At 39.2% G+C, this 22,740-nt stretch overlaps 1 protein-coding gene across 2 annotated transcripts in view; it reads right to left on the reverse strand.

Annotated features, from left to right (window-relative positions):
* The window catches only part of LOC109409987 (E3 ubiquitin-protein ligase CBL-B-B), a 298,628-nt gene extending 281,465 nt beyond the window's left edge, over positions 1 to 17,163 (reverse strand). For both annotated transcript variants that reach the window (XM_062853829.1, XM_029869973.2), the window contains exon 1: positions 15,420 to 17,163. In XM_062853829.1, coding sequence (XP_062709813.1) covers positions 15,420 to 15,964 — 545 coding nt within the window. In that variant the 5' untranslated portion in view covers positions 15,965 to 17,163. The remainder of the gene's footprint in view (positions 1 to 15,419) is intronic.
* Positions 17,164 to 22,740: the final 5,577 nt, after the last annotated feature.

Genomic DNA, 22,740 nt, shown 5'->3' on the forward strand with positions numbered 1-22,740 from the left:
TACAGCCTTTATTGAAGATTGATTTTACTAGTTATGATCTTAAGGCAGATTTGTTCGTCTTAAATGAAACTTATTCGTTTTATGCAAGAGTAACAGCCTTTGACAATTGTTTGTTTACGTTTTCGATGCTAGAAAGTTGTCTCTGTACATTTCGCGGTGTTTCGCGGCAAGATGTGCCAATTCTATTTTGTTTCCCTGTATTTTTGCTATTAATAATGAAGTGAAACTTACTACAATTACACTATTTGGCATGAGCTTGAGCAGAGTCACAGTAAGTACCCATTTCATTTTCGATTCGCATAGCTATGGCCTGTGTGAGAAACTGGTTGAAGGCAAGACGACAGCAGCCAGCTACTCGCATTTTTGATTGGCCGTAAAATCATTATTTCGTTAACATGATTACTTTTTAGCACAAGAATGGCTAAATTATCAGTGAGCAAACATGTTTATGTGTTTATATTTGCATGAGAACGCGGTTTTTCAACCAATTTGTTACATTCATTATTTGGATTGAAAAATAATTCGTTGTCTTATCATTATTTCGCATAGTTCTTGTTCCAGAGTAATGGCTCTAGCTCAAGAATAGAAGGCTTCAAGAAGTTTTTAAGGAGGATTAGCCAGATGAAATGCACTTGAATAAACGAAGCATAAACTTTTAATAAAGTATGTTGATGTTATGTGTTGAAAATAACTTCAAATACACCTTAAAACTTATTATAAGATTTAATGCTCTTGTAAATTAAGTTGTTTTATGCGCGAATTTCAAAATTAACTTGAAGACAACTTAAAAACCGCAAACGAACGAAGATTGTATTCTCTTGATAAAAACAACTATAAATGTTCCATGAATTGGTCATGCTGTGATAAAGTTTCCATAAAAATAATCAAATCTAAAAGGAATTGAAATTGTTACTTGGGTTATGAATATTATGCAACTCAAATGGGTTGCATTATGAAAAAATCATTGCATAAAACTTTGTATGGAACTCGTTGCAAAATTCGACTTTTTCAGCACTCTTCGTACGACTCGTGCTGAAAAAAAAACAACGATTGGCAACTCATTACATAAATAACTATTTTAACATTCCCCTTGGATTCTTTAATAATTTCTTAGATAGGGTAGGTAATCAAAATTTGAACCAAATTGAAGCTTTCTGAAGCAGTACAAATTTTAAGTGATTTTTTCTCCCACATGGAAATAATTTACTACGGCAAAATCGTATGTATATGAAAGCCACGGGCATAAGCTTTCTGTTAAATGGTAAAAAGTTTGTATTTGTACCGAATTTCATGGAAATATTTGATTTTTCATCAACAATGATTTTAATCTTAATTTGAACCATCGTAATCATAATTTGAACCAATTTTAATCTTAATTTGAACTACTGGCGGCAGCAGCTCGAGCAGCTCACAAAACAGCCAATTCCATGCTAAACAATAAAAAATCACATGAATCTGCTAATTCTCATACCTATTTTTCATTAGGCAGTGGAATTTCAACTCAGAATGTTCGAAATTCTGTAGGAATTTGGAAACTAAATTTGGATTTTTTCATCCCCCAAGAGTAAACAAAGCAATGACTAGCGCAATCTACAGGCCAACACTAGAAGCTCACCCCCGTTTACTAGTTCAAATTTAGATTACAAATGGTTCAACTTAAGATAACATTCTCCAAGTAAGAATCACTTAAATTTGATAATTTTATGACAAATAATGCGGAATATTATTCGGTTGGTCGATAAATAAGCTTTCATTTGACGTGTTCACATATTGCGTGAGATACAATGCATGAGCTGTACGAGTGCACCGAAAATGTGCTTTCTCTTGGGGGAAATGGGTGAAATCACAGTGATTTTTCAATTGCCTGTTTTCCATGACAAAATCGCCTTTTTCAATGCTTTTTAAGTTCACGTTATCTGGTTATATTACGGAAAGCTATTTAACATCTTTTTCGGGACAATATTTGCCTAAAAAGTACATCGTTTTAATGAATTTCGAAATGGTTCAAATTAAGATTACAATTTGACTAGTTCAAAGTTTGATTTCTTACCCTATTTCTACAGACTAAAGTTTTCTTCGGAAATTCATTTAGAGACTTCATCACAAATACATATAGGGTAGTGGTTCCCTTATTAAGCATGTGGCTCCCATTTTCATCTTACAAAAATCAAAGGAATGAAGCGCTGTTTGTTTTGTTTCTTATTTTTATATTTTTTCTTAGAAGTGAGCACGCATGAAAACAAAAAGATCGGGATCAATCGGTGCCGAATAGGATGAATATGGGAGCGTGGGATTAATGATGGCACACATACCCTATATTAGGAGAAGAGATTCCATTCCTTTAGAGTTTAAAAACTCCTTCAGTATTGTAAGGATTCCTTCAAGAAGTTCAGAAGGGATTTCTTCTACGGATTTTCTCAACATCCTCTAGGTATTTCTTTTATAATATCCTTCAGGAATTCCATCAGAACGTATCAACATAGGGGCGGTAAAATTTGGAAACCTTGAAGAATAGCAGCCAAAACAATAAGAAAACTATTGCTGCATTCTATATCCTGTTTCGTATTTGTTTGTTTGTTATTACTAGATTGTAGTACCAATAGCTGAGATTATGAACCATTTTAGAAATTCCAACAGCTAAAACACTCTTTCAAGTGCCTTACAACAGCACTAAAAACGGGAAGTTGCAGCCAAGGGGGATGGAGATCGCACGGATTCGCCACAGAGACGCGCAAAAAAGCATCCGGGATTATCTAATCATAACGTTTTATGTAAAACAGCAACCCAACCCGACCAAGCGACCAACCAGCCCAGCCAGAGAGGAATAACATTATTCTATTCCGTCTCATCCCATCATCATCGTTGTCGCTGCTGCTGCCGATGCTGGCTGGTTCAATTCATATGTGCGGGTAATACGTGCTTATGACAATCCCATCTTTCCGACTCTCTGTCATCGACAGAGCGACGGAGCGTTCTATTCTGTTCATGCTCGTAGGGGCAGAATAAAAGTGCGCGCAAACATGGATTATTATTTCGATCCAGCGGTTTTATAGGGCTGGCTGGGGGATGGGGGTTGGCGCTGGCACTGGGGAAGCTGCGCTGAGCTGTTGAATTGTGTGGAAACCACGTTCTCGTCGTCCACACGGCAACTGAATCGCTTCCCGTTATTATCATCTGCTTGCCACCCAAGACTCCAGCCGCACCGACCGGGCGGACGGACCCGTCTGATACACTGTGACTAGAGTTGCTTAGGTGAGCGATGATACATCAGCATTGCTGTGTCACATAAAAGAAGCTGTAAAACGAGTGAATCAAGTTCTCTGGTTCATGATCGCTATATCTGGTGAAGGTGAACTGATTTTACCTATCTGTTGCCAAATGTTGAGACGCTGGGGAAGCGCTTAGTGGAAAAAGGTCGAAGGGCAAATTGTCGAAAGGGCGACAGGTACAAAGTTGTTGCAAATTGAGTCCTTTATTAAGAAAAATAAGAATATTTGTATTTGATACTATACTGACAACCTAGAAGTTTGGAGAAAGAAATAATAATTATTGACGATCCAGTTGTTCTAAAAGCTGTATATGTATTAATTTAACCTATGTCAAGAACATCAAAAGGTGTTTTATATTCTGGTTGTTATAGGTGTTACAGGTGTTCAGAACTGTCCTGTAGTGAAGTCCTTCAAATCTACAAGAATAATTTTATGTGTTTTCGTCATAAATAATAGCATTGCATAATATAGGATCCGTAAAGCTTTTGAAATCTACATCATTTATGGATACTATAGGGATATTCCAGGTAAGCAAACTAGCTTCGAGTTCAGAACTTCAGGTCTACACTCGTAACAGTTGCCATATCTGTTACACTGAGTAACGTTGCATAATCAACCGCGATTACTGGACCCATCTGAAGTCTAGTAGATGTTATTATAAACCTTTGGAACATTCAGGGTCGCCCAAACTGCCCTATAAAGAAGTTCTTCAAATCTACAAGGATAATTTAATGTGTTTCCGCCATAAATAATAGCTTTGCATAATCTGCTGATATACTGAGTAACGTTGCATATTCTATTGCGATAACTGGACCAACCTGAAGTGTATTAATATGAAGCTTTGGGACACTGAGGGTCGTCCAAACTGTCCTGAAGTTTTGCTCTTGACAGTAACAGTAGTTATTCTTACGATGAACTGTAGCATTACACATCGCATATACACAGATAGTTTTGGAATATTCCAAATCAACCAAACTACTTCGCAAACCATAGCATCAGGTCTACACTTGTAATAATTGCTTTTGCCAGTACGTTAAGTAGTGTTACATCCACTGTATTTACAAAAGTAGTAAACAATACGCGTTGTTGTATATTTTTAGGTTATTATGGGCCATCTTTACTGTTATAGAGCTTAGTTGATAAAAACAACCACTGGTTATATCGTTTAAGATAGTAACGTTACACATTGGATTGTTTAAGATAGTAACGTTACAAATTGGATCCATGAATCTCTTAACTCTCAAGGGTCACTTCATAATAGAGTCATCAAATCTTTCATGGACTACAATGCTAGCCTGCTGCACAAAATAATAATACATAAAGCACCATATTTACTAATATTCTTCAAAAACTAGTAAACGTTGTTGTGCACCTTTGAATCATTTAAGGTTGTTCAAACTTTTATAAAACTCATTTCTTGAAATATGCCTTCGTTGTAGTCATTATTTGTGCTATAAAAAGCTACGTAACCTAGTCTTACGCAACCAGATCCGAGTATTTCTGTCAGAGTCATTCAAAAATATCTTTGATATCTTTCCCCAAACTTCCCTACAACTAAGAAGTTTCAGCTAAGGTGAAGATCATATGACGAAGCCACATCTCGAGCACAAATCTGAAGCCAAATGTGGGACGTGGCTGAGGATAAGGACTGAAGCCACAAACCGAGTGTTGTATTGAAGAATCGTTGATTCAGTTTTATTATAATTGTTATTGACACTGAATAAATGAAATAGATACAAACATTTCAGTTGGTAATGTTGTGCAACTCAAAACAACAAAAAAGATATTATTACGGCTGTAGACTCCATGTTGCATGTTGTCCCTTTTTGCAGGACAGTTTGTACGATTTAGAATATCCCGATGATATGACATAATCTCTGATAGTATTCTGTGAGCTCCAGTTAGTATAATATATTATACAACATAACTCTATTTAGATAAAACAGAAACTTCAATTGCTGTAGATGCCAGATTTTAAAAATCATAATAATTTGGATGACCCCAGTCGATGCGATGATGCCCATTCAATATTCAGAAGATTACAGATATAGAACAGACATAACAGATTACAAATCGTAGCTTTGTATAATGAAAGAAGTTGCTGTTACTCACGTAGACTTTAGGATCTAAACTCAAGAACAGTTTGGAAGACCTAGGATATCACGATTGATCTGATACTGTCTATTGAACTTTCTGAAGACTTACTGGATTTGATAGAATACAAATCGTGGCTTTGTATAATGAAAGAAGTTATCGTTACACCCGTAGACTTCAGAATCTGAACACAAGAATAGTTTGGATGATCTAGGATAGTGTTCTGATACTGTCTTTTGAACATTAAGAAGACTTACTGGACATGATAAAGACTGCCCAGAAAGTATGGACGCACCTAATCTTCAGATGTCTGGGCCTGATCGTTGGTTCTTTTTTCGGGCTTCGTTTTGGCTGTTTCTGCGTACTATAAGGCATTGTCCAGTTAGAATCCGGACGCAGATAATCACATATATCTCAGAGGTGAGAGAACAAACTGAAAAGGTTAAGCCCTCAAAACAAAGATAATTTACTGTAGTTTCATAGAAAAATATCATTGAAATTATTTTATTTAATTTTTAATACATTTTCTCATTTTTTCCGTGATAACTTCCTTAAAAATCTGCACAATGGTAGTAAATTTTAACATCAACCCCTTCGGTGTATTTGTTTAACAATCGGGTCATCTCTGTAGTGTCCTGAGACCCTCTGATTAGGATTCCAAAGAAACTTTGCCAAATATTTCTCTTCTTGCGAAATTAAGGGCTATTCAGTGAATTCCAAAGATGCGAAATTTGAGTGTTTTTTCGTTAATAAACACTATCCTACAGTGATGACACCACTGCACATCTCAGGCTGTCGTGATAGCTCACCAATGTAGCTCAAACCTCTACAGATCCCTTGTGTGCATTTTTGAAAAGCAGCACGCGATTCTTGAGATTGTCATCTTTGTACACATTTGGTGTCAAAATCGTGATGTGAGAAAACGATGTCCAGAGTTCGAACTTCCTGGCAAATCTTGGAATTCCAAGCAGATTTATCCATGAACATAAACTTCAACCTTCCTTGGACACTTCCTCATGGCATGGTTAACAACATCAGTGCACATCACACATAATGGTTCTGGAAATATTAACATTTTTCGCGACTGTCGTACCTGACCACCCTAAATTTTTAGCGTGTTTGTGCAAGATTTTGTTCCTTCGCATGTCTTCAATCTGAAATAATTTTTCACTCGTAGCAAGAAAATTGATGAAATTTTCACCATCAATAGAGGACTTGTTTATGATCAGACTGCAGTAAAAAAAATATGATTATGATCATTTAGAGCGTCACAATAAATTATCCTTTGCGTCCGGATTCTAACTGGACAATGCTTTAGGATCGATAATTCAAACGTTCTTTGCCACGATGAACATTGGAATTCGAAATGGTAACTTTTTTAGTCATAACTCGCTCTGTGTAAGTTAGACGTTTTTTTCTTGTGCTCAAATACCTTCCTTATAAGTCTGTACAAACGAAAGTTAGCAGGACTTTTATTTTTAACCCAATTTTTGCGTATGCTCAAAAGTGTTCTTCCTATCGTGCTTCCTGTTTGTTGCTTACATGGTTTTCTCACTTACTCTTTCCATACTTTGCTTATTTCCTAGGCGGCATTTTAAGCTCTGTACATCATTTGTGCACATTTTTTTGAAGATGTTCCGCTAAAAGTTTATGTATTTTGAAACAAACTGTTGGAGTCGCACAAACAGCTGCATACATGTTGAGAGAAAAGGTTGATCAACAGGATGTAGCCTTTAAAAAGAACTATTCATCAATAATTTTGTAATGCCAATATTTTCTCTCTGCGTCCATACTTTCTGGGGCGGTCTTTATTTAGAATACAAATCGTAGCTTTGTATAATGAAGGAAGATACCGTCACACTCGTAGACTTCAGGATCTGAACTCAAGAACATTTTGGATGACTTAGGATATCTTGACTGTTCTGATATTGTCTTTTTTTACTTTCAGAAGTCTTACTGGTCATGATAGAATACAAATCGGAGCTTTGTATAATGAAGGAAGTTGCTGGTACACGCGTACACTTCAGGATTTAAACTCAATAATACTTTGGATGACCAAGGATATCACGATTGATCTGATACTTTCTTTTCAACATTCAGAAAACTTACTGGACATGATAGAATATATCGTAGCTTTATATAAGGAAAGAAGTTACCGTTTCACTCGGAGACTTCAGGATCTGAACTCAAGAACAGTTTTAATGACCCAGGATATCCAGATAACATTATACTGCATCATATTCTACCCTTTCTATGCTGTTGAGCACCAAAACCACAGAAATACATAGAAAAAACTCTATAATAACGCTTGAAAAAATTCCGGCTTCATAGAGTTAAGGTAACGTCTTGGATAACGCTGTGCACCTAAATGGAATTTGATTAAGTTCAGAGCAGCTGGAGTACTAAAGTTTAGAGATAAAGTTGGTTCACGAACAAAAAAAAAACGCAAAGTATAGAGTTAAGGGGCGTTTACGGCGTGTTTAAGAGTTGAAAACTTAAGAGTATTCGAGAGCTGGAGGTTGGGCCGTTTGATCTACTAGCGTTATCAGTGATCTATTGGAGTGTTATGAATAAAATGTATACTCACACAGCCTCATGTAACTATTTATGTGTTGTGAAGTGACGAATTCAATCTCAGTTTGAGAATCTCCAAGAACTTCCTTGAGTATAGGTCTACGAATTTACCAACGTAGTTGGGTGTCTGTAGAAATTTTACGACTAAGGTTCATAGTCACACAGTCTCAGGTAGCTATGATCTATCAAGTGGTGGTTTCTATGCTTGTATAGGGAAATCCGAGAACTCCCTTAGATATAGGTTATCAGATCTATAAGCGTAATCAATGAGTTATTGAGCATAATGAATGAAATTTATGTTTACACAGCCTCATGTAATTATGTGCTGTCAAGTGGTGTGTTTATTGTCTGTTTTAAGATCTTTAAAAAGCCGAGGCCCGTGGCGTAGTGGCTTCACATTTGCTTCATAAGCAGATGGTCATGGGTTCGATCCCAGTCTCGGCACTTTCGTCAGTTGCTCTTTCCCCCTGAGAGCAGTTGACACTGACCCTCTTCTGAGCCCATGGCTCAAATGAACCCGGATACTTGGACATCGGCGAACGGCAACCCATAATGGACCCCCAATCCGGACTGGAAACAGGAACAACCAACAGCCACATATCAACATCCTCGTGCTCATCATTCTACCATAATAGGGTAGAAAATGAAAGCAGCGCAACGGCAACCACTTCGATGTAGTAGAATTAGAGTAGAATACATTTAGGCGCTGTACAAAGTGTAAGTACAGCTTCCAATTGGAATCGCTCACGCAGTGCCCTAGTGGACAATAGAGCTGTAAATTAGGTTAAGTGATTGAAGAATAAAAAAAGATTTTCAAGAACTTCTTTGAGTATTGGTCGAATTCGACTTCAGCGTTAACAGATTCGTCATTGTATTAAAAACGCTGATGAATGCGTTAACGCAAAAACTGCCCACAATGCTGTGTTGCGTCGTACGTTCGTTAACGTCGGGATGGAAATTAATCGCAAATATGGAATCTCAATCGGAATCAATATTGAATTTGCAACTGAAAATCCAAATTCGCTGACCTATATAATTATAAATTATTTGCGGAAATTGTGAAATTTAATTCGGAAACCAATCGCTGATGGTGCGGTGCTTCGTAAACTTTTCAGTCGCAGCGCAGGTATAACGACCCTACCTGTCAGCTTCCGGTTTTAGTGAGATGGCTTAAGTGCCACTCCATGAGGAGACCATCTACCAGATGTAAGCTTGCCCGGCTTAGAGACCTTCCTGAAGGGGAGGCTAGGGTATACCCGTTCTACGGGAGGAAGCTGACTGGTCGACTTATCACGGCTGCCGTACTTCACGAGGTACGAGCGAAATACACTACCGTCGTTGGGGGTGAGAATGGGTCAAAAAAGGATACTCAAAGATTGTTTGTTAAATAACAAATGCAATTGAAATCGGAATAACTTTTTATTTGGTATGTATACTCTTCTGTGTGGTATTGATAGTTGAGCGCGAAAGTATTACATTATATGAATTAATTGCTAAACTACAAATGATTGAAAATTGACCCAATCTCACCCCTTAGAGGGGGTGAGAATGGGTCAAAGTATTCGAAATCGCCTATCTAGGAATATAAGTTAATTTTATTGATCATATCTGGTAAACCTACTTAAAAAACAATATAACCATGACTAAAAATTTTTTTGTAATTTTAAAAGATGATTAATCTACCTAAAAGGGCTAATGCAACCGAAAAAAATGTCGAAATTTGATAAAATAACGTTTGTATGTTGTATCGCCATTTTCAGCCACCATAATCATCCTCATTTAAAGTTTCAACCTCGATGAGAGGAGGGGGGGGGGATTGCAATGAGGGAGGGACGTATTGAAAGATTGCATAAGAAATGTTAAACCAAACCAAAATTCGACGTTCATTCACTTTCCGACATTGTACTATTTTACCGGTTTTATAGCCCCTGTATTTCCTGAATCCCACTACCGTCTGACAGTTCCACGATAATTCCTTAAAATTTCAAAAATGAGTGGAGAAGAAGCACGTTATTAAGTCTATTTTGTGAGCTTACGATATTGCAGTACACTGAACGTTAGATGATGATTAGAGGAGCCGTCCAAACGCATGGGTTTATCGTTATAAATGATTTTAGGCACTAAACGTAGGAACACACTCGCTTGACACTTTATCGACATATTTTCGAAAAAAATTATGCTTTTATGAAGATATGGTAAACATGGCACCACTTTAACGTCAAATGGGGACTGGATAACAAGTTGAATTTTTAGTTAAGTTATGTGCACTCGATAACGTGCTTGACCCAATCTCACCCCCATTCTTAATATTTAGACATAGGATCAAAAATATTGAATTTTTATATAAAAAGTGCATTGACAGCCCACTTTTTTCGTTGCATCAACCAGGTAATACCTACAGCTAACTACTTATAATAAAATTTATGGTTAGGTGCTCGTGTTAAACATTGCGAAGGAGAAATTTTTTCAGAGTGATTTACTAGTAGTTTCATCATATAAGTTTAGCCACAATTTAAACAAAAAACGATTGTTGCTAAACATCTTATTCTGCATCATGACGTGTAAAAACATCTCCTCTTTAAAATAACATAAAGTTTCCAATATAAATTCGCGATAGCTAATGAGCTATTTCAAATTTTATGTTTCTCCGTTTTGACCCAATCTCACCCCCCAGACCCATTGTCACCCCCATCGACGGTACTTCATACAAAGATTTAACATGACCCAGTAAAATAAACGCTCGCGAACGGAACGAACGAGATTCTTCCAGCAGAAACTTTTTCTGAGCTTCTCATAACAGGAAGCCCTTCTGAGATTGCTTTGGTAGGAATTACCTGTTTTGCAGTTGTGGATTCATCAAAAAATACTATGTGTGACTCCTCCGGAAGACGCTTCAAAACATCCACAAGAGTTGAGAGTTCCGTAAAGAATTTCGCAATGGGTTCCATTTTGAATACTTTCGAAAGTTTTTTCGGGAATCGCTCCCGGATTTCAACGGAAATGCCTTCCATTTTCTCAGGAGTTTCTTCGAGAATTTCTTCAGCAATTCTTTAGGAAATTTTTTTAGACGTTCCATCGAAAATTTCTCAAGGAGATCATTTACGATATTTTTTTTCAATGTTTTCAATTTATCCTAGAGTGAAAATCCCTCCAGGAAATCCATTATGAATTCCTGCAACATTTACCCAGAGTTGTATTAAGCATTTCCTCAGGGGTCCTATTTGAAATTCTTTCAGAAATCCCATTAAGATTCCTCTAGGAGTTGTATTCGGAGCTCCATCGGGGATTCCTCCGGCGATTGTTTCGGGGATTTATCAAGGAGTTTCTTCCTGAATTTTCCCCAAAAACTCTTTACGAAATGTCTTTAGTAGTTTCCTGAACATTTTTTCCACGAGTTGCTTCAGGCTTTTTTCAAAAGTTTCTTTGGAAGTTCCTCCAGTAGTTGTTCCAACAATTACTCCAGAATTTTCTTGGAACATCCTTCAGGAGTTTCTTCGGAAAGTCCACAGAAAGTTCCTTCGAGAGTTCCTCCAAGAGTTTCATCGTTAATTACTTCAGGAGCTCCATAGGGAATCCGTCTTGCAATTCCAGAACGAGTTCTATCAGGAATTCCTCTGGAAGTTTCATCGGGAGTTCCTGTAGGAGTTCTTTTGGGAATTCTTCTAGGAGATTCTTCGAAAAATTCTCTAATAGGACTTCAGGAAATTTCATTGGTAGTTTCCCCAAGAAGTTCGCCAGGAGTTATTAATGTATATCTTTTTTAAAAGTTTCTTTGGAAGTTTATCCAGTAGTTTCATCACAATTATTTCAGATGATTCTCAAAAAATCCCCCATAGGAATTTCTTCACGAAAACCATCGAGACCTCCTGCAGGAGCTCCATTGTGATATTTTCCCGAGTTTCATTAGTGTGCTGGTGGTTTATCGATTAGTTTTCGCCGAAATCTAATCGATGAACCACCTGCACATTAAATCGCGGCGATTAAAACAATAATAACAGAGTTTCGTTAAGGATTTTTTTTCTAGAAATTCTATTGGTACTCCAGGTGTTCAAATGAAAATTCCTTTAGGAGATTCCCTCGAGAACTCTATAAGGGGTTCCATCGCAAATTCTTCCAGTAGTTGCTTTGGACATTCTTCAAGTGGTTTTTTCGAGAATTTCTCTTTAAAATTTTCTTCAGAAGTTCTTTGAAGAATTTCTCCAGGAATACCTTCAGTTATTACTTTAGAATGTTCTTGGAAAATCTCTCAGGAGTTTTTTTTTGGGAATTGCTCCAAGAGTTTCATCGGTAATTCATTCAGAGATACCACCGGGAATTCATCCAGTAGTTTCAACGAGTATCATTGGAAATGCTTTCATAATTTTGTTTGATAATTTTTCCCAACGTTCCTTTAACAATTTTCTTTAGAAGTTCTTTAAAAACTCCGCAGGATTTCTTGGGGGGATTCCTGTAAGAGTTTCTTAAAAAATTTCTTCGGATGTTCAATTTAAATTTCCTCATGGGGTTCCATTCTAGAAGTTCCTTCGGGAATTTCTCCAGAAGTTTCTCCGGGAATCATACCAGGATTTCTATAGCAGATTCCTGCAGGCAAATTTCGGTAGGAATTTTTACATGATAATATTTTTTTACTCTTTTCGACAATTTATTCCGAAGCTTCACGGGAAATTTCTTTAGGAGTTCTTTTGAGAAATATTCAGAAGTTTCTTCATTAATTCCTTTCAGAAATTTTTGAGTTTCCTTAAGAATTTCTTGAAAAGTTCTTTCAGCAGTTACTCTAAAACAGCAGTTCTCTAAAACAATCCTGGTGTTCCTTCGGAGATTTCTGCAAACATTTTTTTGGGCATCTCACCATAAGTACCTTCGAAAATTTCTCCGGGAGTTCAACAAGACTTCCTTCGTGAATTCCTATAAGAGTATTTCTGACCATTCTTCTAGGATTTCTTTCGATACTCTCCAGAAGATGCAATGGGAATTACTGCGGAAATTTCATTGGGTATCCGTTGGCAAGATTTTCCAAGATTTTTATTTATGATTCTTCTCGTAGTGCCCACGATAATTTAGTTCAATTAATTCTTCCAGGAATGTTTTTGAAATCAATTCAGAAGATCCTTTTGGAATTCCTGCAGGTCTTCCATAAGCAATGCACTGTGAATATCTCTTGGAGTTTTTTTTTTGAGGATTTCTACAGGAGTTCGAATGGGATTGCCTCAAGGATTTTCATTGACAATTCATCGAAGAATTTCATTGGGGTTTTCTCTACGAGTTTCTTCAGGAAATCCAGAAGTCTCTATAAAGATCCTCTCTGAGAGTTCCATTGGAAATTTTTCAAGGTGTTCCATTGGGAATTCCCCGAGTGTTGGATTGGGAATTACTCCCTGAGTTCAATCGGCATTTGCTCTTGCACTTCTGCGGGAATTCTCCCAGGCGATCTTTAGAGAATATCTCCCGGAGCTCCTATAAAAATCTCTCCATGATTTCAAACGGGAATTGCTCCAAGTATTGCAAATGAATTTTGATAATTTCTTCGTGTCACTGGCAATTTTTCTAGGGATTTTATTGCGAATTGCTCCAAAAGTTTTATCGTTCCTAACGTTGTAGATAAAATTCTGAAGGAATTCTCAATGAAATACATGGGAGAATTCCCGATGGAAATCTTGGAGAAATTAACGAAGGAACTACTGGAAGAATTCTCGATAGACCTGCAGAATGAGTTCTCGATAAAATTCTTTTACGAAAACTCGATGGAACTTCAAAAATAAAAAAAAAACTGAAGAAAATCTTTGAGGAATTCCTGAAGAAAATCCTAGATGAGTTTCCTAAGAAACTCCTTGAAGATTTCTACAAGATACTCCTCAAAGAATTTCCTAAGGAACTCTTGGAGGAACTTTTTAAGGAACAGCATGAGGAATTCCCGAAAGGATTCTATAGGAATTCCCGGATAAATTTCTGAAGGAATTGTTGGAGGCATATCCTGATAAAAACCATAAAAAACTTCTGGAGTTCATGGAGGAAGTTCTGGAGAAATTTCCAACATAACTGAAGAAAGAGTTGTCAAAGAGAATATAGGAGAAATTCTCGGGTGATTTTTCAAAGGGACTTACGGAGAAGTTCTGGAAGGCACTCCTGGAGGAAGTTTTGGAAACATTCCAGATGCCAATCCTGAGGGTATTCTCCAAAAAATTCCTAGATGAATGCCCGAAAGAATTCCTGAAAGTATTAATGACGGAACTACTCGAGCAATTCCCTAGGCCCTAGGGTTCTTCTTGAAGGATTTCCGAAGGAACTCCTCGATCAATCCCAAATGGTATTCGTGCTTGAGAAAATCCAAAAGGGATTTCTGTTCCCGGACTCTCGGAAGGAATTTCAACTGGCGGAATTGAAGAAAAAAGAAGTTCTGGAGCATTCTTTAACCCTTTGAAGCCGGAGGGGTCATATATGACCCCGGCGATGAAACCGAGCATAACAAACGTGTTCGACACCAGCGAGGTTGCGCGGACAGCGGCGGAAAAAATCGGCTCAAAAAGGTTAATGAAATCTTTACAAGGTGCCTTAAATGAATTTCTAGTGGCATATCAGCAATAGGAATCCCTGTTGGAGTATATAGTAAAACACGACTTATCGTCTTGCTAGTCAGCAGTTCTAGTTTATTCATATATTCTATTTACTCACTCTCATCTCTACTGACACTCACGACGTATGATTTTAACCTTCTAGGGATCACTACAAAAGGAAAGGAATATTTCAACACAAGACAACTCAGAGGAAATCCCTGGAGAGATCCTAATTGGAATCTGTTCATGATTCCGAGAAAGAATTTCTGCTCTAAGAATGTCAAAACTAATTCCTGTCGAAGAAACCTCAGGAATTCCTGTTAGAGGAATCCTGAATAGAAACCTTGAAAGGTCCTCCTGGAGGAATATTATTCATCAGTTTGACTATTTTGAGCCCACTTCGCTGGGTTCATAAATTCCGAACAAATTCCGATTCCATTTAAGGTAGATACCTAGCATAATAATAAAAAAATATGCGATTAATATTTGAACAAAGGATACAAACAAAACCGATAGGTTTAAGTTCAGAGTTGATTTTGAAGTATAGAAATTCAATTCTTTAATCCTTCATTTGAATAACCTTCTCCACTTTCTGAATGCGATGTTTGTTCATGTTGTTTTTCTTTGCATGTTGTTTCATTTTGCAGTACAATCGCGGCAGATGTTGTAAAATAATTTAATTGCTTATCGATGTAGACTGGTTGCCATCAGTCATTGACTTCGTATTTGTGATACTGCAATAATCATGTAGTTCTTGTTGATGAATAAATGATGATTTAGTAGTGATTGATGTCGGATCCATCTCTTGATTATATCTTCCTCCTCTCGTAGTCAGCAGTTTTTGTGTTAGTTATAGTTCCCAGTATTATTTCAGCCAATAATATTTAATTCCATCTGACTATCATAAACATGGATTCCTAAAATCACTTGCCTATTTCCGAAGCGGGACTTCCAGAAATCCGCCGCATCCGCCTTCGTGATGCGAAACTGATCCCCGGCAAACAACCCATTCGGGAATATTGCCTTCAGCTCGCTCAGCATGTGCGAAAACACCAAGCTCAGCTTGGTGAGATTCCTCCGGTAGTGCGAGTTCTCGTCGAACATCTTCTCCTTGCCCTCCTTGAACAGTTTGATGGCCTGTTTGCACTTCCTCATCAGATTGTTGATGAAGATATTGAAGTGCTCGTTCCCGTGCAGTAGGTGCATCTGGTCTTCGTACTTTGAGTAGATCAAATGCAACCGCTGGTACGTATCCGGCAGGATGTCCAGTATGAAGGGGGGCGAGTTTTTCAGATTCATCTTGGACTGCTGGCAAAGTTTGACGACTTTGTCCATCAGCTTCCAGGTCTTCTCCAGGGTCTTTTTGTCCGTTAGGAACTTCTGCTGAGCGCAGGCATCGGAGATTTTGCCCTGGATCTTCGAGAAGAACGAGATGTTAGTTCTCGGCTGTGGACGAGCTCGATTAGTCGCCGCCATCTTGACATTTATCAAAACTTTCAACCACAACAACACATATACGACCCTTCTCCCTGTTGTTCGGGGGCTCTGGCCGCACTGAATCGCACTCTAACTCCCCGAAAATCACAGAACAACACTCTTGGATCACTAGATCTTCGTCCGCCTGCAAGGTGGACCACTTAAAACCCTGCTACACCAGGGTAGAGATTCTTCAATTTCTCGACTTTCACTTCCGGCGAACCCTTGCGGTCGCTGTTTCACCAAACTTCGAACATTTTTTGCGACCGATATTCCCAACGCAAACAAAATATTTCACGACGAGAAAATGAACAAAATACGCGACCCGACTTCTTCCTCTCACTGGCCAGAGGATATACACAGAGAACACAAACTGCGGGAACCCACGAACACCAACGCACCAATCCGTCAGTGCCGCTTCACTGTATTCTATATCGCTACGATCGCCTCTGCTCCTGCTGATATTCTTCCTTGCTTGTCACTTTGCTTCGCACGTCTTCACGCTGCACTCTCACTTGTTTGACGTCTAGCAAAACGCTGCTTCCGCTGCCGCCTCCGCTCTTCGGCTACTCACTTCCTCGGTTGACAATTTTGACCAACACTATCAAACCATCGACCAACACACTTCCAATTCCCACTCACAGCTGCATATGACGTTCACGACAATCCCCAACAGTTGACAGAAGTCGTCTCCAATGCGAGCCTCCTTCCGTCTCTGCTTCTTCTCCGGTCTCCCTGGTCCTTCTCCTTCGAACGTCCTCCTCTTCCTTCTAAACTGTAAGGTGTAAGCGAATGCGACAAGATAACTGTTTTTTCGTGCACTGCTCGCACTACCTGATTGATGCACCCTTCTTCAGGACAGTGCACTTTCTGATTGGGAAATATTACAACCCCTACAGTGCCTCTACCTCGCTGCACCTTAACAATGCTTCAGTGTGTCACAATACTCGAAAACTGAATTGCAACCGAGTTACGCCGCGTATTCTTTACGAAATCAAGCGCCGAAAGATTTCACAAGCAATCCGACACGGCACATCGGACTCAACTTGAACGACGATGACGACGACGACCACGACCCGGATTGATTTGTTAATGGCTCAGATGAAGATGAAGATAGCAACCGCGGGATCCGATATGATGCTACCACCGTCCTACAGCGACGATCCATCGTGAAAGCTCGAAACAGACTGAATGAGAGTGTGCATTTTGCGTAATTGCTCTCCTATACTCGTTGTTTGTGTCTACACAAGTGTAGCAGTCGGTGTTAGTGTGTTTATGGCAATTCAAATACGTATTAAGTGTTCAAGAAAGTGATTTTGTTTGTGTTGATTTTGAGTGGAGAGTAGCAAAGACACTGTATGTTGTTAGGTTGGTAACCGACGAGTGGAGAGAATTGGAATAAAATGTCAAACGAGGGGTATTTGTTTATTTCTGATTGAAGCACCTCTCTCTCTAGACAGGTTGACCAGTAGTATGGTACAAACATCAAATTCTCGCTCCAGTTGACTTTTTCTATTCCGTTTAGGTCCCATATGAACTGAACAAAATTTCAGCCGAATCGGTGAAACTATAATTTAGCGCAAGCGGTTCAAAGTTTTCATAGGATTCACTATGGAAAAAGTTACACTTTCAGATAAAAATTCCCAGAGGTCGCCCCTTGTATCGTTAATTCAAATCGATCAACGCTTCTTGTAGAAAAAGCATTTATGAAACTTTCTTTCAAAGACCTCAAAACAATTGCATGCTTGTGGAAAAAGTTATTGATTTATTACCGATTAGTGATCCAACGAACGGCTTTTACTTTTGTTTTATCAGCAGCTCTGCTGCTGCCGTTGCTGCATGGGGTGGCGGGTGGCATCACCACCCCCAGAAACAGCAGCAGCCAAGACAGCAGCTACTCCTTAAGGATTTATTCTGCAGCAGCTCCCTTAAGGATTTATTCTGAGAATTTCTCTAGGAAATACTTCAGAAAATCCTTGAGGAGATTAAGGAGTTAAGGCTGTTAGGGATTAGTTAGTCTAGGATCCAGGGATTCGATCTAAGGGTTTTTTAGGAATCCCTGAAAGATTTCCAAAATAAATTCACAAAGGAATTCCATCAATTCTGAAGATTTCCCAAATGGAACTCTTGGAGGATTTTTTGAAAGAACTTCTCCTACAGGGAACTTTGAAAAGATTCCCACAAATAAGAACTTCATATGGTTACCCACAAAAAAATCTTGAAGATTTTCAGAAATAACTCCACGGAGATTTTTATATGGAACATCAGTAGGCCTCCCATGAAATACTTCTGGAGGATTTGTAGCAGGAATTCCTTTAGGATTTCCAGAATAAACTCCAGGAAGAATATACTTTTGGATGAACTTTTGGAGGAACCGCAGTAAGAAACCCTGTAGAAATTCCGAAGAAGAAAGACAGAATCTGGCAAAATCTTTTGGCAATATTCAAAATCATACACCACAATAACTCCTGCAGAAACCTTACAAAAAGAACTCATGGAAAAATTATTAGATGAGCCCAAGAAGGATTTCCTGGAAAAGAATAAGATAAGAAACTATTTAAAGAGCTTCCGAAATACTAGATAAACTTTTAAAGGAATCCCAGAATGAAATTCTTGGGAAACCGCAAATGAAACCCATAGAGGAATATATATTGTAAAAACATATCAGATAACATATCAGGAACAGATATTGTAAAAATTTCGTAAGGAAAGCCTTGGTGAATCTTAAAAACAACTCTTATATGAATTTCAAGAAGATGTCTCGGTTAAACCTCAAAATATTTTTCTTGATTAATTCTAATGCCTGGTGGAATTCATTAAAGAATCCCGGATGAAGTTCCAGAAGAAATTTCAAAAGGGACATCGTGAAGTAACTTCTGGAGAAATCGCTAGCGTCAGAAAACATTTCTACGAAATGTGGTAATCTCCCGCACCCTTTTACTTCGGATCGCTCATCACTGACTGACTCAAACACTCAACCTTTTCAATCCTCTCTTTATTATCCTCTATCAATTCACCTTTCTCTCACGTCACCTATCTCACTCTTGGTCCAGGATACCACATCCTCCCTTTGGCAGAAACAAAACGATTTATTTCAACTCACATCGATTCACATATTCACACATATTGAGATAACGCTTAGGACGCCTTATGTTCCTGGCGTTTCGTCTTTTAGGGCTTGGCTCTCCTTTCGCTGTATCTTGTTGATATGGCATCAATGACTCCGAAGTAGCTGCTTCCTGCGGTCCAGGTTGTTTCCCCAAGTCCAATGGTACTGCTGTATCACCCTCTTCTCGGGTAGAAATTCCGTCATCTCGTACTACAAATTTCTTCAACATCTTAACATTACGCTCATATTCCTTATCGGTCAACATATCCTTTACCGTCGCTCTTCCAGCACCAGACAGCTTAACTACTTCATGCATGATATTCTTGTAACTCGTATCCGTTTTATCCTTCTTCTGCTGCATTACTAATACCATATCTCCTACCTTGATTTCATTCGTCTTTGCACCACGCTTCTTATCCTCCCTAGCGTTACGGTCAAATTTAGCAACACGGTCACGGTCCCGTAGTTCCCCATCTTGAAGCTGTGCTGAATCCACTTTGCTGTTGGGTAAAAGACCTCTAACGGCGCGCCCAAACATTAACTCTGCAGGAGGCACTTTGGTCACGTGATGAGGCCAGGAATTATAAGCGGCAACATATTCAGCAAGCACATCCTTCCAATTCTGCTTCGTGAGTCTGGCTATTGTTGCAATTTTGTTGATTCCTTGCATGCTACGCTCCACAAGACCGTTTTCAGTTGGATTAAGCGGTGTAGTATGAATCAATTTAATACCCCAAACATCCTTCAACCAAGTTTGCAAATCCAAGCTGCTAAATGGCGGGCCATTATCGGCTTTCAACGTTTTGGGTACGTGATACGTATGAAAAATTCGGCGAAGAGCACGTTTTACCGCTTCGGTATCTGTCTTCTCCATAGGTAGTGCCACAAGGAACCTGGAGTAGTTGTCGGTAAGTACTAAAACCTTCCAATTCATAGTATCCGAACATGAAGCGAAGTCCATGGAAACATATTCCCATGGATTGTTCGGAAGTTCCGTCAATGTTATTGGCAAGGGTTTAGTATTTGTCTTAATCAATTGGCACTCAGGACAGCTTTTGACGAACTCCTCTACCTCACGATCCATATTAGGCCACCATAGCCCTTGCCTTAAAAAGTTCTTCATCGTAGACATTCCCGGATGGCTGCGATGAGCTATCGTTAGCGCTTGTTTGCGTAGTGCCAAGGGAAGCAACAGCTTCTCTTGTTTCAGGAGAACGTTTCCCTGAATATAAATCTCGCGTTGGAATGGTTGGTACTTAGCAATAGCCAATGGCCACTTTTCTTCCTTGTTTAGCCATTGCATAACCTGCTGTAGTTCTTCGTCTTTCATTGACTCTTCCTGAACCTGCAAAAATGTTTTTTTTGTTTTACATCATATGGCAATAAATAGGCAACAAAAACATCACTTATACCTGTGCTGAGGTCAACGCTAACAGTTGATTGTTGATATTGTTGATATTTGCTTCAACGAAACACAGTTCATGGGGTTCCTTTTCAGCTCCAAATTGCATGTCGTTACGCTTACCCCCAATCCTAGACGCTGCATCCGCAATGTTCTGGCTGCCTGACACGTGTTCGAAGTCGTAGTTGAAATGGTCCATCCTCAAGAACCAACCTTCAGCACGAGACATAATCCGTTTGCCGACATCCTTCCGTTGTTTAGTTTTCACCATAAACATTAGCGCTTCACTGTCAGACCGCAAGGTGAATTTACGTCCCAGAAGATAGTATGCAAATCCCTCCATAGCCCAGACTATCGCTAGTGCTTCGCGGTGAAGCTGAGGGTACCGGCTCTCCACGTCTGTCAAGCTTTTTGATGCACATGCTATTATGCGGTGATCACCGGAAACGAGGTCTATCTGAGCCAAGACAGCCCCTAGTCCCCACGGGGATGCATCAGTATAAAGTATTGTTTGATCGCTATCCTTGAAGTAACCGCGTTTCACCAAATCGTTTTCCGCCGCACGTTTCAAGTCCTCAAAAGTGTTTTGTTGAAGTTCCGTCCACACAAATTTCATGTTTTTGTTGAGCAAGTCGCGTAGCGGCTTAGTCATGTGGGAAAAATTCTTAATAAATGGGCTGATGAAAGTAAGCATGCCCAGAAAACTCCGAACTTCGGAGGCATCTTTCGGTTTCTCGAACAGCATTATGTCCGAAATTTTCTTCTGAGTGGGCAGTATACCACCCCCGTCCAGAGTAAAACCAACAAACTCGACGGTTGTCTGGTTATAACATGACTTCTCTTCATTTATGGTCAAGTTGTGGCTCTCAAGTACGCTTTTTACCTCATCTACGTTTTTCTGGAGCTCTTCCAAGGAAGTGGCGAATACTAGCACATCATCAAGATATACGTTGATGCACTTGCAATTTATCAGGATCTTCTCCATTACCCGCTGAAACAGCTCTGGAGCACACGAGAGCCCAAAAGGTAATCTCCGGAACCTCATTAGCCCATTTGCGGTCATGAACGTAGTAACGTGACGAACATCCTTGTGTAGCTCCACATGAAAATACGCGTCCTTGAGGTCCAATTTAGAGAAGAACAGCGTACCATTGTTGTGCGGAATTTCAGCCCAAATTCTTTCCAGCGAAGGCATTGGATATGGCTCACGGATTATTGCCTTATTAACTTCCCGGTAGTCAATAACAATTCGAAAATCCTTCGCTCCTTTTGGCACCAACACCATGGGCGACACGAATGTAATGGTATCTTCTTCTTTGTCGGCTCTTTCAATAATACCTTTTTCCTCCATGTCCGCTAGCCGGTCGTTAATTGCATCCTCAAACGCCTTTGGGACATTATAGCGAATTATCTGCTTCGGAATGACTGAGTCATCCACTTTGAATCGTACCTCTCCAACCGATAATTTAGGAAACTCCTTGACTTTCCCCCTCTCGTCATCGTGTAAAACTTTCTCTGAAGGTACGAACCTGCTCAGAAAGTTAACGTTCCCTACTCGCGAGCTGGGGTGTCCTATACGAACCAAGTTCAATCTACTCGATGTCGGATATCCAAGTAATGACAATTTTGTACCGTTGACTACGAAGAACTTTGCCAATAACTTTGGCTGGTTACACCCTTCGACTGATATGTACGCATTGAACGAACACATAACATCCAAGGGTCGCTGATTTGCGTATCCTCTCAAAAACTCCTCCGGATGCACGGTCAAGTCTTTGATGACTGTAGGACAGTTTTGTCTTATCATCTGCCATCCCTGTTTAGTGATAGTGTTCACCGTGGCCCCCGAATCCACCAGGAACGCGAAAGTCTCGGAACCAATCACACACTCTACAAACCGTGGATCAATACTAGTTTCGGAATCGTGGTGCGAAGGATTTGTAGTTCTGATGATCATCTATAAATTTGAATGAAAATTAAATAGAATAAAAAAAAATACAAATGTACCATTACGCTTGTATGTTATGTCCTTCAGTTTTATTTGAATTGATCAATGTATATAAAAAAACAACTTCAACGGAAATTCTACTGGTCATCAATCTCTACCTGGTTGATTCTTCCTGCTTCCCGCTTGAAGTCTCCGGAATCGATACTCAATTTCGTCTCCGATGAGCGCTTGGATGAACGGCAGAACTCCGCATAATGTCCAACTTTGTTGCATTTGAAACACCTCACACGGAATGCCCGGCACTGCCCAGGATCGTG

The sequence above is a fragment of the Aedes albopictus genome, chromosome 2, assembly GCF_035046485.1.
Source record: "Aedes albopictus strain Foshan chromosome 2, AalbF5, whole genome shotgun sequence".
NCBI classification, from domain to species: Eukaryota; Metazoa; Arthropoda; class Insecta; order Diptera; family Culicidae; genus Aedes; species Aedes albopictus.